The sequence below is a fragment of the Pezoporus wallicus genome, unplaced genomic scaffold (assembly GCF_028554395.1).
Source record: "Pezoporus wallicus isolate ANWC-B61680 ecotype Strahan unplaced genomic scaffold, APGP_CSIRO_Pwel_v1 contig_3858, whole genome shotgun sequence".
NCBI lineage: Eukaryota > Metazoa > Chordata > Aves > Psittaciformes > Psittacidae > Pezoporus > Pezoporus wallicus.
Window position 1 is genome coordinate 1,356,945 of NW_026638754.1, and position 16,728 is coordinate 1,373,672.

Genomic DNA, 16,728 nt, shown 5'->3' on the forward strand with positions numbered 1-16,728 from the left:
CAGTCACTGTAAATCCATCTTCTAAATAGTAATATCTGATATACTGTGTGTTTCCAGTTTTTGACAATGGGAAAACAGGCATAATTCTTGTATCTTCAATGTGTGCTTCAATAAACTGGTGACTTTTCATCTAATTCAAAGGTATTGCAGACAGGATGCATAATCTTGTGGCTCAATACTAGTCATACTCAGATGATTGGGGTTCAATCTCTGGCTTTCCTTTGCAACTGCTATGCTGCTTGAAGAAAGTTAAACATAACCTATGATATCCTTTTTCTTTGTAAATATGTATTTACACTGTCAACTGCCAAAAAAGTTGTAGTACACTGGTTTTAGAGAAGAACAGGAAGATTCCATTCGCAACTAAATGTTTTAGGTCCTTTTCTAGTTGCAATACAAAATGCTTCTATTTGAAAATAAGCGTTCTTTAGTAATAACCAATACCCAAATGTTCCAGTTCCTCTTTTTATTGTCTAAAGAGAAGAGCAGAAAAGCAAATGCTTCCCTTTCAGACTTGTTTTCCTTTGAACAAATTGTATCTTCCTATATTTATCTTTAACATGGTTCATAACTACACATTCCTCAACCAAAGACTTAATGTTCAAATATATTATATTACATATTATATATTATGCATGAAAATGGTTCATTTTTTATCTTCAAATAATGATCATCAAGCTGGTTCATTATTCATCAGAGAAAAATGAACTCTGTTCATATTCCCAGTTAAAGTACGTTCCTGCCCTGATCATATACACAGAATTCCATTGTCCAGATAAATGTCTGATCAAATATGACCAAGCAAAGGAATTTTCTGGAGAATCAGCCTTTTGCAGGACAGTTCTGTTCCTTCAGTTATCTTTCTTAATTATATGTTTCAACTGTTCTTGGCTTTGTTGGCTACAAAACTAACAACAGGCATGAACCAGAAGTAATGCTGTGATACTGTCATCCAGCTTGCAGATGGAAATCAAACATCACAAGAGTACTGCCCTACTAACCTTCAGGGTCTGAAACCCAAAGATGACAATTAAACCACAGCTCTGATAGCTGTTTTACTAAGACTATTTCACTAGTAGCACCAGCTAATGCACTAATTTGTGGTTCCATCCAACTTACTTCTATTTCTCTGGCTACCATAGGTAAATGCATATATCAAATTCTTCCTGTAAAGACAATGAACAAACATCGGTACAAAACCACAAGAAAAATCAAAAATAGAGGCTGAGGGGCAAATGAAAACCAGGGGGGGTTGCAAGATTAGAATATGGGTCATTTTCTCTGAAATATAGATGATAACATCTCTATTACCAGTATTTATATCATATCTTCATACATTCCACGTATCACCTAAGCATCTGAATACACTGTAGTAAGGTTTTTACTGATTTCTGTGATGTAGTGTGTTCAGGTAGATTAATTTGCACCATGCAGAGTTTCATTTTGGTTGGAATTCCTTTCTCTAGAGGTTGATTTTAGATATATTCCCAAGTGTTTATTTCTAGTGTAAATATAAACGCATAGTTAACTACTCCATAAACTACTGTACACATATAACGAAGGTCATAAAAGGCCTTAATTAATGGAGAAGCAGGGGTTAAGAAAAAAAATGTATTTTCAATTTTCAGGTGGTCTTTTTTTCTCAAAATGGTCATTAAGGAATATTTGTATTTTCTGCAAGTTAGCTTTGTGTTGCAGTAAGAAGCTTGACTGTGCCTGGAGAATGATGTAAGTGCCACTGCTGTTGCCCTAAGCAAAGAAGTCTTCTATTTACCCTATGTAAATGCGATTGGCAGAAATTCGTCAAGTTTAGCTCCAGAAGCAATCATAACCTGTACTCTACAGACCCCAAGGAGTTTAATGTAGCCTTCTTTATTATCTGTCATCTACTAAGGACTTCAGGTCTTGTATTGCAATATTGTATGCAGACAACAGGAGACATGAAGCAAAGGATGTGCAGCAGGGCTTTATGTTGACTGCCTGATGGCCCCAAACAGCAGGAATGTGCTTGCAGATCCTGCTGCTCAGGGACTTAGAATTAATGAGAAGTACATATTAGAAGAATTAGAAACTTCATTTATATACCTTTTTCTCTTACCTCCATTCAATGTGTGTTCAGCTCTAAGGTAAAGACCTTGCTTGTAAGAGGTGCTTACATACAAACAACTGTAAACTAATACTTCCATTTATGTCTATTTACCTTTCCAAAAGAGAAAACTGAAGAGGAATAAGGAACTTTGCCTTCATTTCACAGTTATGAAAAAATTTACTCCAGTTGCTTGAAGCTTGAGTCTTAGGCTCCCTTCAGCCACAGAGATTTACCCCCAAAACAGAGAAAAGTTATTAGACATAGTGCTTTTGCAGTGTTAGAAACAGAGCTGAGCTAGTTGAGCATTTTGCACAGCTTCTGAGTGCTGCAGCAATGTAAAAGTGGACCACAGTTATTCTGACCCAAAGTATTGTATTCTCCATGCTGTAAAGACCTTTTCTATTGTATTCTCTATGCTGTAAAGACCTTTTCTACAGAAGGAGGTAAATTGCAAACACTCACACCCAATCTATTTGGAGTACTTAGAACACACAAGATAGCTGTACTTTGCCCCTTTCATCCTCAAACTATTGTATTGTGTGAAATACTGAAAACAAACCCTCATCTGGCAACTGCATGGCATTCAAAACAGCAGTGGCAGTGCTAGCAAAAGACACCTTCAGCTGCTGAAAACAGGCCTGAGAAGTTCTCAGTTTGTGCATTTCATTTTTAGTTCTCTGTAACTGGAAGACACAATCTCCTATCTAGCACCTTTATACTATTGAAGAAAGACAAGGAAAATTTTTGCTCACCAGTTTTATTTTTGAGGAGTCTATTATTTCCTCAATAGCTACCAACTGTTCCTTCTCCTTCATTTTTCTTTTTCATTAAACTTAGAATGGATACCAGGGAGTGCTAGGCAGAAATTATATACTTAGGTGAACTTTGATTCTTCCTTGGACTTTAAGACTAATCTAGTGTAGAATGTGATTGTCAAAGCATTTTCATTGATGTTGTGAAGTCTTTTCAAGTTACCCAACCTAAGCAAATGAGGTTGTTAATGTTTACTCTAGCCATTTCTCTAAAATGGTTTTGAACTTTAGCAGATTTTATAAACTTATAAAGCTTGCCAAATGACATCAGTATTCACTAAATAAAAAATACTCATGTTTATGCAGCAGTGGGCTGCCTAGATCAGCAGTGCTATATCCACCTCTAATAGAAACCTGGTTTTACTTCATGATTGAATAATCACAGCAATTATTGAACAAAATACATTGAAGGATACCTACTTTTTTCTTTATGATTTCTGGGAATGGGTCAGACAGCAGTTTTTGTCATGCACCAGATACTAACCATCAGTATTTGACAAATAATTGATACAAATGCAAATTATTAATGCCATGATGAGAAACTGTGACCTCAAAGACCTTGTAATAGCAGTGAGACTTTGCAGGCAGAGTGCACTGTGCTTTTATCAATAAACAGCTTCTCCATAAAATCAAATGGGGAGTTAACAGATTTAATCAGGACTTTATACCAGCTGTAGTTAAGAAAATCATGAAATTTAGAGAAGGAAAGCATCTACCCTGTCCTGTCCTGATCTAACCTCACATTCATTCCTGTACAACGCAAGATTTCTTCAAATGCCAAACGAGCTCAGGAAATACAAGTGAGCCACAGGGCAAGTGAGGATTTTCTCCATAAGCTGTTTTCCTGAAAGAGTGACAGAAGTGGAGCAATCCCAACTGACTAGACTCCAAAGCAGACTGGAAGCAGACCACAGCTCCCAATTTAATGAAATAGGGACTATGAATGTATAAAATGAAGTAATGAAAATGCAGCAGTGAAGCTTCACAGGATCCTTTAACAGGTGACTTACTGCAAGGCAATGCCTTCACACAGCACTGCCCTACCCACTTTGCCACCATTCCTCATGCCTGGCTGCAACCCTGGCTCAGCCCTGCTGCCTAAAAGCTAGAAAAACCCCTGCCTTTCAGCATGCCCAGGTGCTTTTGCTTCTCCTCCCTGTTAGTGATGTAATTCTTCTTTTCCCAGAATATAAATACTATGTACATCAAGTCAGATTCAAAGGAGGACTGAAGAAATTTGTTTAGCTTCCCAAATGAGAGAAGTTCTCAACAACAGATTCATTGCTTGTGGCAGTTCTCAGTCTCTGAGGTGATGTGAACTTCAAAACACCAATGATACCGTAATGATTTCAGTATGCAGTTTGAGCTGGAACTGTTGGAGGAATTAATGCTGTTTCAAATTTTCAGGTATTTTTTACTCTTAAAGGAAAGAACCATTTTGGAAACTATTCTGGAGAATTTTTCTAAAATTAACTTGCTTTAACAGATATCTGCTCCAGCTTTGTCTAGGACTACCAAGGCTATTCTATTCCCTGAGTAAGAAAAATTATTCATATATAAAAATAAAATCTGTTTTTTATTGGACAGAAGCCACTGCTTTCAGGAAACATTCCCATTGTCAAGCTCATTCAGTGGGATAATCAAATCGAATATTTCTTAAATATAACAAATAAATCAACATAGAAACATTCTTTCCTTAGCTCTGTTTAGTGTTTCACACATTAAAATCTCAAGAAAAAGGTTCTCCTTGGAGAAGCTTTCAATTTTCTCCCAAGCAATCTGAAAGGAACTGCTCCATTTTGTTTAGTCATTCGGTATCCAGAACTCCAGCAACAGTGAGCCCAACTGACTCAACAGTTGGACCACTGCTGGTGACCTGAAGTCCAGTTTTATGGTAGTGCGCTGCCACAAGCACTACTCTGCACTCACTACTCATTAGGTCTCACCACTAGCAATCTCCCCAGGCTTCTTCAAGATTACTTCAGAAAGCTCTTGTTTTCTGGTGCACCAGAAAAAAAAGCCCCCAGAAACTTAGAATCCTTGGAAATGTTCTCAAAATTAAATTATTTTCTTTCTGGTCCTGCCCAGCATGGTTCCAGAGAAGCCTCTGCCCTTGCAGAACATTAATATCTTCTCAGGTTATTCTCATTCCAAGCCAGTCAGTCTCCTAATGCTTTTGATGCTTTAGTGGACTGCATGTCAAGTAGAGGACGTTATCCCAGCAGCTGTACAGTGATTATCTGGGTGACCACAGTTATTTCTGAATGAATGTACTGGTAAAACGCCAAAAGTTTTCATAGAGATTACTGTTGTGTTTGCAAAATTCCTAGGTTTTCTGGTGACTCCTAGGGCTGTATACATATATTAGCAAAACACGCCAACGTTTAGTAACGGGTAAAGGTTCAGTATGTCACACACTGTCAAATCACACCCTGAAAAACACAGAGAACCTATTTTTCAATTCTGCTCTTTTCTGGCTCTCTCCGCTGTGGCTGATGCTCTCCATATCTGCCTTAATACAGCATTTCTTAAACTTTCCTTTTTCAGATACTAAAAAGAATGTAGACCATAGCTTTTTAGAACTTGCTTTTAACTTTTAATGATAGTGTCATATGTGCTTTACATTAACAGACCTGTACATCTATATTTCCTATGTTCTGAACATTGGGAAGTTAATAAACTTTAAATTCACTACAGAATGTTGAATAGACTGTGAGGATTTTGAATAAGAATGAAAATCTGATGAAAATTAAAAATATTTACTCTTTAAATGTCTGTCACATACATGACATTAACTCACTTCTAAAACTCACTCATGTCTTCTTTGTTTCATTTTTTTAATTATTCCTATGAGGTCAGAAAGAAACCTGACCTCATATATGATAATATAGAAAAAAATGTTGCTGTCTGTTAGTAAACAGTTTCATAAAACTAAATTATTATAACAGTGAAAAGTGACTTTAAATTGGTGTCATCTTCAAGAAGTTTTTTTTATTAATCTTGCCTTTTCCATGGTGAACAAACAGTTGTCATCAAATGATAGCTCATAAAAATATTTACAATTTTATTTCAGCTACATTTTTCTGGACAAAGATATAACTGGGTTTATAAACATTTTCAGAAGAATTAAGACATCTTGTATATAGGGAGGACCAACTCATATTTTAACTGAACTTCTAAAAAATTATTATAAAAAGTAGGTTTCTACCACTAGAGTGCTGCTAAAAGCAATAGAAACACAGCCAGATGACTCCCTACTTTGAGCAATTTTTAAGTTGCCAACCCATAGCCAGAAAGTTTTATGAAATTATGAATTTGGGTCCAAACACAATAAAAGTCAGATAATCTACTCTTCAGAAGCTATAATTATTTTAATGAGAGATGGAGGAATGTTCTGGCTTTCACTTCTCTGATTCTACTAATACATGACTGTAATTCATTAATTCAGGGTCAGACAATGAGCCTCTGAGCAATTATTCACATGAGTGGTCTCACAGAATTCAGTGTCTTCATTTAATGTGCCATTAAAATGGTATACGGGTGCATCTAGCTAAAGCAAACATTAATTCACTACACGACACAACAAATAGCAGTGCAAAGTACCTTACTTCAGCCACTCTCTGTTGAGAAAACATCTTCATGAGTTTGGCTTGTTGAAGAAAAGATTTTGCAGAAAAAGCACCCAAACCTTGTACCACATTTTGAAAGAGAAGGGAGTCAGATTTTGTCAGATTTTTTTTTTTTTTTTTTTTCACTTGGGCAAATCCAAGACAATGGCAAGGAGGGAAAAATAACTGGAGAAGTGTAAAGAGAATGCAAACACTGAATCAGCCAGGTACACAACCAGCTCAGTTTCACTTCTAATTTCAGTCTCACTATGTTGATGGTAACCGCCACAGCCAGGCATCTTGTGCAGAAGTAGCTAAGAGGTATTATGAGTCTTTGTTCGAGTACAGCACAAACCCAGTTCCTCTTCTCTCTCATTCCTCATAATGTTTCCTCATCCAACGCTGTTGTACATACACATTTTTAACTTAGATAAAGAAAATGTCATTACACTTAGTGTGATAATGAAAAACTGGATCTTAAAAGCATATTTTCTACTGCCTCTCTATCTTTCTCTATAGCACTAATTATGATCAAAATTTTACAGGCAGATTTAGGATGTTGCCTGAAAGATGCCATAAAACTGTGAGTTATGACCTAAATGCCAAACATCACCTCCTTATGCCCATTTCTTTCATATATATTTGAGTACGTATTGCCAAAAGAGAAGACAGAAGAGGTAAAGACACTTCTTGATTGCTTCCACACTGGTGCAGTCCGCATGACTTTTTGAAGGCTGGCTTTAGTTTGCATAGTATTGCACAGAGAGATTTGGAAATACACACCCTGGCTTACCTAACAGCCTGGTGATATCCTCAGCACAAACAAAAATATAAATATCTGGCCCACAGGCATTGCAAGAGGGTCAAAACTTTGCAAATAAGATACCAGCTAGGCCTAAAAGTCATTGCATATTTCCTTGCTTGTCAAGAGTAGGGTATTCAATACTTTTCAGAAAGATATGTCCTTCACGGCTGAAGATAAAGGCTAATGAGGCTGGAATTAGCATAGATTAACATCATCCAGTTTTAAAGGGTGTTGAGGGAGTATGACTGCAATCCAAAACCCAGAATTCATGCCTCTCATCACTATCCCACAGTAGCCCACCTGGAAGGATCCTCCCCTGCCTCATGTTAATTTGAGCCAAAATATTAATTCACTCCCCAGGGACCATTTCTTTGCTATGTTCTGTACTGAGATACATATAAATCAATCTGACTGTATTAGTTCTGTAAGTGGCATACAAATGCCAGGCATTCATGGAATTATTAATTGCCATTAATGCTGAACTGTTTAGTGGGCAACACAGAGGTGTAGAGATCTTATCTCCTAAGGTATTTTGGTAGCCAGTGATGTTCTGTAGTCAGAAAAAGATGTTCCTCCAGAGGGTGATTAAGAGCAAGCATCTGACTCTGTATTCTGAAATTAATTTTGTAGACTGTCAAAGCCTTTGAAAATCCTGCCTTCACCAGAGTGAAGTTTCCCTATCAGTAACCATTTTAAGACCCTGAGTACAAAATCTGCGGAAAAATGGTTCCGATGATAAATTAGGATTGAGAGGACAAAAAACATCCCTTTTATAAAGGTCATTTTTGTGATTTTCACAAACAATAAGCTCTGTGTGTTCAGTCCAGAAAAGGTCCATTCTTCCTCTGCAAATGTGTAACATATATGGAAATGTAAGTAATCTTTGTAATGATTCTGTAATGTCTTTTTGTAATGACAGAGGATTAACAATGTGTTATATTTATTGCTAGAAAGCATTTAATCTGAAAAGTTACATTTCTCTTCTTAGTCCCTGAAATTGTTCACCTAAGTGCAATTTGCCTTTATGAAATCAACAAATAGAGCCACCCTTGCTTCAGCATAGGGCACTGGAAAAACTACTGTACTGTAAAACCTATTACATGGGGAAGCTTTGATTTTTTTTTTTAGATAAGGTAGAAAGATGTTTAAGCAAGACTTTAAACAACCTTCTAGGGTTCGGAGACTTCTCTTACCCATAGTCCTGCATGGGAATTAGTACTTCCAATGGGTTATGCACCACACCTGATGCTGTGCTAGAAACCCAAATGCTAATCAGACCACTTAAAACAGTTGTGTCCCACCACAATTGAACCCTTTCCTGTAATATTTCTTGAAGACAAGCAACCGTAGAGAAAGGAGAAAAGTCCACTGACAGTACTGCTTTATCTTCTGAATTGTATCATGTGCTTAAATCACTCAATGCAATCCTTTCATAAATAGCAAGATGAAACTCCGCTGAATACTTACAGTTCTTTGCATTAGTAGAGGAGTTTCAGAACAGCCTATCCCTTCATCATTAAAACTTGATTCCATATTGATTATGTCTTCAATTACCTCTTCCATCTGATAAAATAAAATTTTTAAGACTAATCATTACAAATAATAATGGAAAAATGTTACTTTGAAAATACAGAAGAATTATTCTTGATTATTTATTACATCAGTAAAACTGAATTTCAGTAGTTTATATCTTAAAATTCAAATATTTGAGGTACTTTTACACAATATTCATATTTTCTGCTTCTTGTGGAAACAGTTCTTGTGGCTTAGCAAATCACTTCTTTCCTCCCAAACACCAGCCCATTCCCCCTTTTTAAGCCGTTATTACAACGCCAAGATCAGATGACAAGGAGGGCATTCCTAAGTTGTAGCTGTGATCTGTCACCTTCATCAAATGTGTCAAACCCACAGGGTTTGTTGCACTGGTGCAGGAAGGCTGAAAGGAACCTGTGGTTCTGCAACAGCATGAGTCACTCAAGATGTGGCATTACACACCTCTCTCAAGATTCAGGAGGCAGAGGTTTGTGTTGAAGGGGGTTTTAGAGATGCTAGGGAGGGACTCTTCATTAGGGACTGTAATGATAGGACAAGGGGTAAGGGGTTAAAATTTAAACAGGGGAAGTTTAGATTGGATATAAGGAGGAAATTCTTTCCTGTAAGGGTGGTGAGGCACTGGAATGGGTTGCCCAGGGATGTTGTGAATGCTCCATCCCTGGTAGTGTTCAAGAAGACCAGGTTGGATGGAGCCTTGGGTGATATGATTTAGTGTGAGGTGTCCCTGCCCATGTCAGGGGGGTTGGAACTTGATGATCTTAAGGTCCTTTCCAACCCTAACTATTCTATGATTCTATGATTTGGCAATACACTGGATACTTCTCCAGAGAGCCTTCTGGTCCCACTTGTGTTCTAAGTTGAAAGAAAAACTACTGAAGCAGATGGAACAGGTGGGATGAAACAGTGAATGATTTGCAGACGTATATAGATTTGGACAAGGTACAGCATGAGTTCTCAGTGATAATTTTAGTCTGGTTCCATTCACAAAATAACTTTGGGAAAGAGCCCTCAATGAATGTGTCACTGTTAACTCTACCGTGTGCAGGAGCAGTTGGCTTGTGCTCTGAGGCTTTTCAAGAGGGTCCTATGCAATGAAAGACTTTTCAACACAGGCTCTTATGCCACGTGGCCCAGCACAGCTTATACGTGCACTCCTCTCCCTTTCTAAATACAAGACGCGCTGTCCTAGCAATTGTGCCCAGACTTACCCAGCAGAGTGTTGTCAGGACCAAAAAGATGCCAAGAAATTCCCAGCAATTAGACAATGTGAATGACTACAGTTCACTGCACTAACCTGTGTGTTGGCTCTACGTTATTTACTAATATAACTATAGCCTATGCTGAGCCAGAGGGCACATCTGCCCTAGGAAATTACACCGTGTCAGTTATTTCCTGAGGCTCTGGGATGGGATTATTCAAATCATTGGTAAAATGCCTGTGAGGATTTTGGTCAGTGCCAACTACAACTCTCCCAGTTGTCACCAGGCATAGTTCAGGAGGATGGTTTACAAGCAGCCATCTTGCTCTCCAGGTGATAGAATGGTACAAGGGCAAGCACCAGCTATTCCTGGCATGATTCCCAAAATCAGCCTGAGAATGGTTCCAGCACGCTGCACAGAGCTGATCACAGAGGCCTACACAAAGGCCATCTATTATAATAATCTGTGCAGACTAGTGGCATCAGTAATCCATAAACCTGACATAAAATGTCAGTTGTCAATGCAGAAGGAATGGAGGGGCCCCAGATGAGCTCTCCAGGAAGTATCAGGATTATTTTTTCCAGTTCCCTCATGCTTAGCTGCATTACATCCAAATGTTCAAATGAGTCACAGTGTATTTGTAAGATTTTTCTGTTCTGTTAAAGCCCAAGGTGTGATACAGCATAACCATTTCTCATTTCTATAGGAATTCCCCTTTTACCTAATAAGCAGTGTCTTTTGAAATCTATTGAAGTATTAAAGGCCATAATGATCTACATCTCACACTGGCTGAGAATCTGACATCTTATAATAGCTCTATCTCTATTAAAATCAATGGTGGTACTAAAGTTAGCATATCTATGTCAAGTTAACCAAGATAACCCATATATAAATGTATCAGCTAACTGAAAAATGAATGAGTGATTCTTTCAGTTACATCTTTAAGGTAATTAGCATTTAACTTTGTTATGCAGCTAGGATAATGATTTCAGACAGAAATAACTCTCATTTAAAAAAAAAAAAGTTTTGCATTGCAAAGTGCATATTCAAAAAATGTACAGCAATATATGACACGTAGATAAAAAGATGCAATAGTACATTTTAACTGGCAGAAATTCAGAAGCCTGATCATGTAAAAAGCTATTAACAGGGATTCAAGGGAATCATTCATGTAATCCAAAAGGATTAAGGGAACATGTGCTGCAACCAAAGGCCTTATGAAAGTAAAGAAAGTCAGGCCCATCCCTGGCAGTGTTCAAGACCAGGCTGGATGGGGCTTTGAGCAACCTGGTGTAGTGAAAAGTGTCCCTGCCCATGATAGGAGGGGTGGAAGTCAGTGGTCTTTGAGGTTGCTCCCAACCCAAACCATTTCATGATTCCACGATCATTTGCTCACTGACAATGCAAGGTGGTTATGTAATGTTTTTGTAGCAGAACCCAAAACCCATTTCCCCTTTCCTTTCAGCAGCTCTGCCCTACCACATTTTCATGTTCTCCGCCAAGGGCCAGCAGCTTGGTAACAGGGCTTTCTGGTGTGCCAGTGTCGCTGACGGGAGGCATGTGTCCGTTTCTTAAAATGGAGCTCACTCCCACAGGCTGGATTGTGTGGGAGTGTGACAGGGAGAGCGTCTGGCTGGACAGCTTGGTATCGAGGGTCAGGTACTGCTTCACCTGGTGCCTCTGGCTTTGCTGTATGTGGTACCTAGACTGATTTTCCAAGTGTGTTTGTACCTGGGAAGGAATGGAAATAATTGTTTAGTTTCAAGTTACTAGTGCCAGTATTTGCATGTATGATTGCTTAAACATCAAAACAATAGATTCAGCTTTAATAACACTTGAATTATTATTAACCTTTAATCTTTATTTTTCAGGTTTACACCTTACACATTTCTTATATGTGTGTTGTTTACCCCTAACACAGCTGAACAAACCTTCTGAATAATTATCACAGAAAAATAGAATTAGAAAAGATAAACAATCCTGAGGAAAGACCAGAATTATGATACAAATTTTTCTCTCCTTGTTAAAGTATGATCTCTGTTAAAATTACTGATCATTATAATCAATCTACAGGCATATATGTACTCAAATATTAATATCACAGTTTAGTAACTCTTTTTTACTTCAAAGAGTAAACAAAGGCATAAAGAAAAGCATAATCCAACCAATTTAAGTAATAGCAGCACCAGCAGACATTCACTCATACCTAAATCCACACTTGGCTCACCTTGTAATAAGTACAGTCAGTCAAATGAGGCATTGCTGTACTTTTGGAATAAATCCCCAAACAATAAAATAAAGAGTCCAAGCTATAGCCTTGGATGACTGTTCACTATTATCAAACCGCAAAGTCTTCTTGAAGTGCCTCTTGAGGACAGATCACTTTTTGAGTTGGTAGGACTTTATAAACTGAGTGGTCATGCCAAAATGGCTAATTGAGTACTACTTTCGGCTATCTTTTGAATACAGAGATTGACAGTTGCTACTTCAAACAGCTCCCGTTTCAGATCAATGTTACATTCCTGCAATTTAACTACCAGAGGAGCACTGCATACACAAACCTTACTGTCATTTCAGCCCTGTGGCTTTCTCCTCTTCCTGTGGCATGACTGGTCACAAATTTCTCATAATAAATTTTTCTCAAGTGGCCTCTGTGTAATGCTTAATATTAGTCAAATACTAGCAAGACTCGTTTTGCAGACCTTTTTTCTCAAAAAAAAAAAAAAATCAGTCATTTATACAAACTTCTTTTTAATTCCCCTAACATACATAAGCAGAGACAAATAGCCCATAAAAGGGGCTTGCATTTAAATTAGCTATATTTTTTTACAATATTGCAATATCTACTTTATTTTTAATCATGTTAGGGTGGCATGTCTAGGATTATTTTAATTATGTTTCTTTAAACTAATTTTCTAGTCATACAAAAAAGATTAAGTCATGCAGTAATGAATATAATATTAATTACTTTGATGTAAGCCTTAAAGTTATTAAATAATAGTCCATCAAAATATTGATATAAAAATTTAAATATACTGTTTAGATTTTCCAATATTATGTTAGAAAGATGTGCATCCTATGTAAGGTTTTAAAAACTACATGTCCATTTAGGATTTACTTAAATCATGATATTACTTGTTTTAATTGAGATCTTTGTGTTGGTTTTAGAAAGTGATTAATGTACTGCTAATTTAAGCCTTGATTTATCATGTGTAAAGATATATGTAAAATTGTCCCAAATCATTCATATATCTATTTACTCCTTCAGACTTAAGCTTATATTCAATGTTAGAAACTCAAGCAGTTTCTTTAATTAGAATTTAAACATAAAATCTACTGCGTGCCAGTTTAACCAGACTCTTGATATTGGGCATAATGCAATGTGCTGAGGGAAAGAAAATATGTCCCATTTTATGGCCAGAGGAGGGCTTTGCCATGCACCCTTGTTTTCTGCTGCTGTTTCAGAAGCACTCTCTGCTTGTGCTGTCCTTCAGGGTTACTGAACAAACCCACACAAAGTGAACTGTTGTCTTAGAAACTTTATATGCCTACCTGAAGTATGCAATCCAGAAAATCATGTCTTCAAATTAAATGGGAAACATGAGAAATCTGCTGTGTCCAAAGTCTATACAACCTTGGTTTAAAATTTTGTTTTAATGAATTTTAGTAAGGAAGTGGGTTCTGCCACAGAATGTTGCTGAAAAGTCAGTGGTTTGCTTCCTGCTTTCTCTGCACTTCAGATTGCTAGTGGCAGATGGAAATCTCTGTGCAGCCTGATTTTCTAGTAAACCACTGAAAGACCATCCCACCAGGCAAAGGGAGGATCTGTGAAAGATAATCAGCTAACTGCTGTCTAAGTTAAAAATCAACTTGATCAGGAGTGCTACCTTTCAATGATATTCTTTAAGTGCTTATATCCTGTCAGTACTGTCCTGAATCTCCACAAACAGGAAAAGAATCTCGTACTTTACTGATGGGATCTGTTGCTATGATTTTACAAACCTTTCCACCCCTTTACTGTGCCAGTTGCAGTCATTACAAAACAGAACCACTGATGTTATCTATGGCCTGATTTTCAAAAAGTACCTAAATTGCAATCCCTGATCCTTTTTATATATCTAAATAAGTCTTAGAAGTCAATCCTAATAATAAATAAAGCACTTTTGAAAGTCAAACCACTTTGTAAAGACAAAGCAGAACTGGAATCCTTTTTTTATAATCATCCTGAGAGTGTACAATAAATGGGGGCAGGGAAAAACTTGGTATGCTAAAGGAATACTAAGATTGCAAGTCAAACTCTCAAAAATTAGAAATTACTGTTAAAACTGTTCATGTAACATGTGAAATAGTAGCAGAAATTAATTAATTAATTAATTAAAGACTTAGTAATTCTATGTAGCAGTGTTAAATACCAAGCACAATCTGTTTAGCTTCCACTTGAATGCTGGATTACTTCTATTATCTTCTCCCAGTAGTATCGAACTAAGTTTCAGTTTAGGTTTTCAGAAAATTTTAGGTGAAATAAATTCCTATAAATAACTATTGCCATAGTTACAAACATTAAATATTGACTTGATTTTCAGTTTCTTTTTAATGGTATAAAAAGAGTGGATAGACACTGGCACAGGTTGCCTAGAGATTGTGGAACCTCCATTTCAAAACTTGACTGAACAAGGCCCTGAGCATCTGGGGAAGGAAAAGAAATCTAGAAATAGCCAGGAGGAGAAATTAAAAGCATCCTTATTTTGCCCAGTAATCCCAGTTTGGTATCCTCCAGCAGGGTTTGGAGACTAATTTTCTAAATCCTTGTCTTTTGAGGACTTCTCATAATCTGTAAGAAAATTTTGTTACAGGCTATGTAAAATTCTAAGATGAAGGCCTCTGTAACTCTCCAATTGAGTCCTCCTATATATAAAATAATTAAATCTTCTTTGGACCAAGAACCTGCAATGTTGATGCTGACGCACCTTTTACTGCAACAACAGTCTGAATATAGAGTTACCTTCTGTTTTTTTCCCCTCTCTGAGGGCCAATGAATTAAACACATTTAATCGTGTGTTTAAAGCACAACAGCTGTAAAGGAAGACCCTGACATAGTTTTCAGGGTAGAGCATCCAAGAATCAGGAGCCTCTGTGGAACCTGGGTTCTCATCTCTGACTCAGATTGAGCTGTGTGATTTGACAAAGCATATCTCCCATTCTCAGCAGACTTCTTTCTACTAAATATCTCCATGGCTTTCTTTTTGTTTGTTGGTTTGGTTTTGGTGTTTTTTCTGGGGGAGAAGAGGGTCGTGAGATGGATGACCTTGCTTGTTGACGTGCCCAATTTCTGGGAAATGGGCACCCAGTGACCACCTGACAATCCAGATGCTGACTCAGCCCAGGACTTAGTGTTGCCCTACTAGCCCATTGCTCTAGCTCTCAGTATAGTCACTGACCTGACCTCTCCTGCCACGTGCTCCTGAAGTTATACAGGCTCTTTTGATAGTTGCGTGTTTAGGGTGTACCAAGGTGACAAATTTGCACAGATTAAAGGCTGGTTCTCCTCCCAGGCATTCTTTTGCAGTGGCTGTGGTCCCGTACTTTAAATGTTAATTATTTCAGATTGAGGAGTGAATGAGAGTATAAAGTTCAACTGTAAATACAATATCCATTCCCTTCTAGCACTGCTTTTGTCTATTATCTGGCTTTCTTAATAATGGTGAAATTAAAGCCTATTCAGAACCAGAAGCATCAAGTATGCAGGGAGCCAAATGTTTCCAGCCCAAACTCAAACATTATAATTCCACCAGAACAAAGCTAGAATAAAAACTAATCTGTCCTTTGAGATGGATTTTGTAATCCCAAAGTATCCCAATGCACATGTAACTGACTGTACCTTTTTCTATTTTATAACTCACTGACAAGCCAGTTGTACAAACAAGAACAGCCTTTCAGATTACAGATGCATACTCAAACTTCTTCAATTGCTTTTTCTAATTTGAGCACACATCATCATGTTGCAAAACTGCGGTAGAGTTGTGTAACATCTTTTCCCACATTCACACTCATTTTACTTTCATTTCTAATATATTGCACAATGGCATAACAAGTCCTTTAGTAGTTTATTTATATAAACTCTTTTACTTCCACATTTGCTGATGAGATTTATATATTATTTTTTCCATTAGTAGGAGAACACCTAGCATTCCAGAAGTATGAAAGAAGGCATACTTAGGGGAGGCATGAACAATGTCAATGATATTCCAGTAAGTAGCAGTGTTACATCTTGTATTGGTATTACACTGAGGGCAAGTAGGTGATACCTGTACCCCCAAGCTGCTTAGAGGAGCATCAGCGTTGGCAGAAATAATTGGAAAACTAAAAAGATATTTAATTAATTAATTATTAAGAGGTAGGAATATAATTAATGCCAGTCAACATAGTTCTGTGCAAAATAAGCCTTGTCAAACAAATCTACTTCTGCTCTTTGATGAGATTTCAAGTTAGGTTGCCAAAGGTAACGATCTAGGTATAATAGATTCCATGTTTGCATGCCTTTTGACTTAGTATCATTCAATATTCTAATTAAAAATATAGCACTACACAATATCAACAAAGCGTGTTTTAACTGGCTTAAGAATTGGCTAACGAACATGCATAATAAAGTAGTCAGCAAAGG

General features: G+C 37.2%; 1 protein-coding gene across 4 annotated transcripts in view; it reads right to left on the bottom strand.

Moving 5' to 3' along the window:
• The window catches only part of TFEC (transcription factor EC), a 61,408-nt gene that overhangs the window by 23,159 nt on the left and 21,521 nt on the right, over nucleotides 1–16,728 (bottom strand). For 2 of the 4 annotated variants that reach the window (XM_057412188.1, XM_057412187.1), the window contains exons 2-3: nucleotides 11,547–11,798; nucleotides 8,782–8,877 (exon numbers count right to left, since the gene is read on the bottom strand). In XM_057412188.1, the coding sequence (XP_057268171.1) occupies nucleotides 8,782–8,877; nucleotides 11,547–11,627 (177 nt within the window). In that variant the 5' untranslated portion in view covers nucleotides 11,628–11,798. Of the gene's footprint in view, nucleotides 1–2,841; nucleotides 2,955–8,781; nucleotides 8,878–11,546; nucleotides 11,799–16,728 lie in introns of those variants that run through there. The other 2 variants (XM_057412190.1, XM_057412189.1) reach the window with 1 other exon arrangement.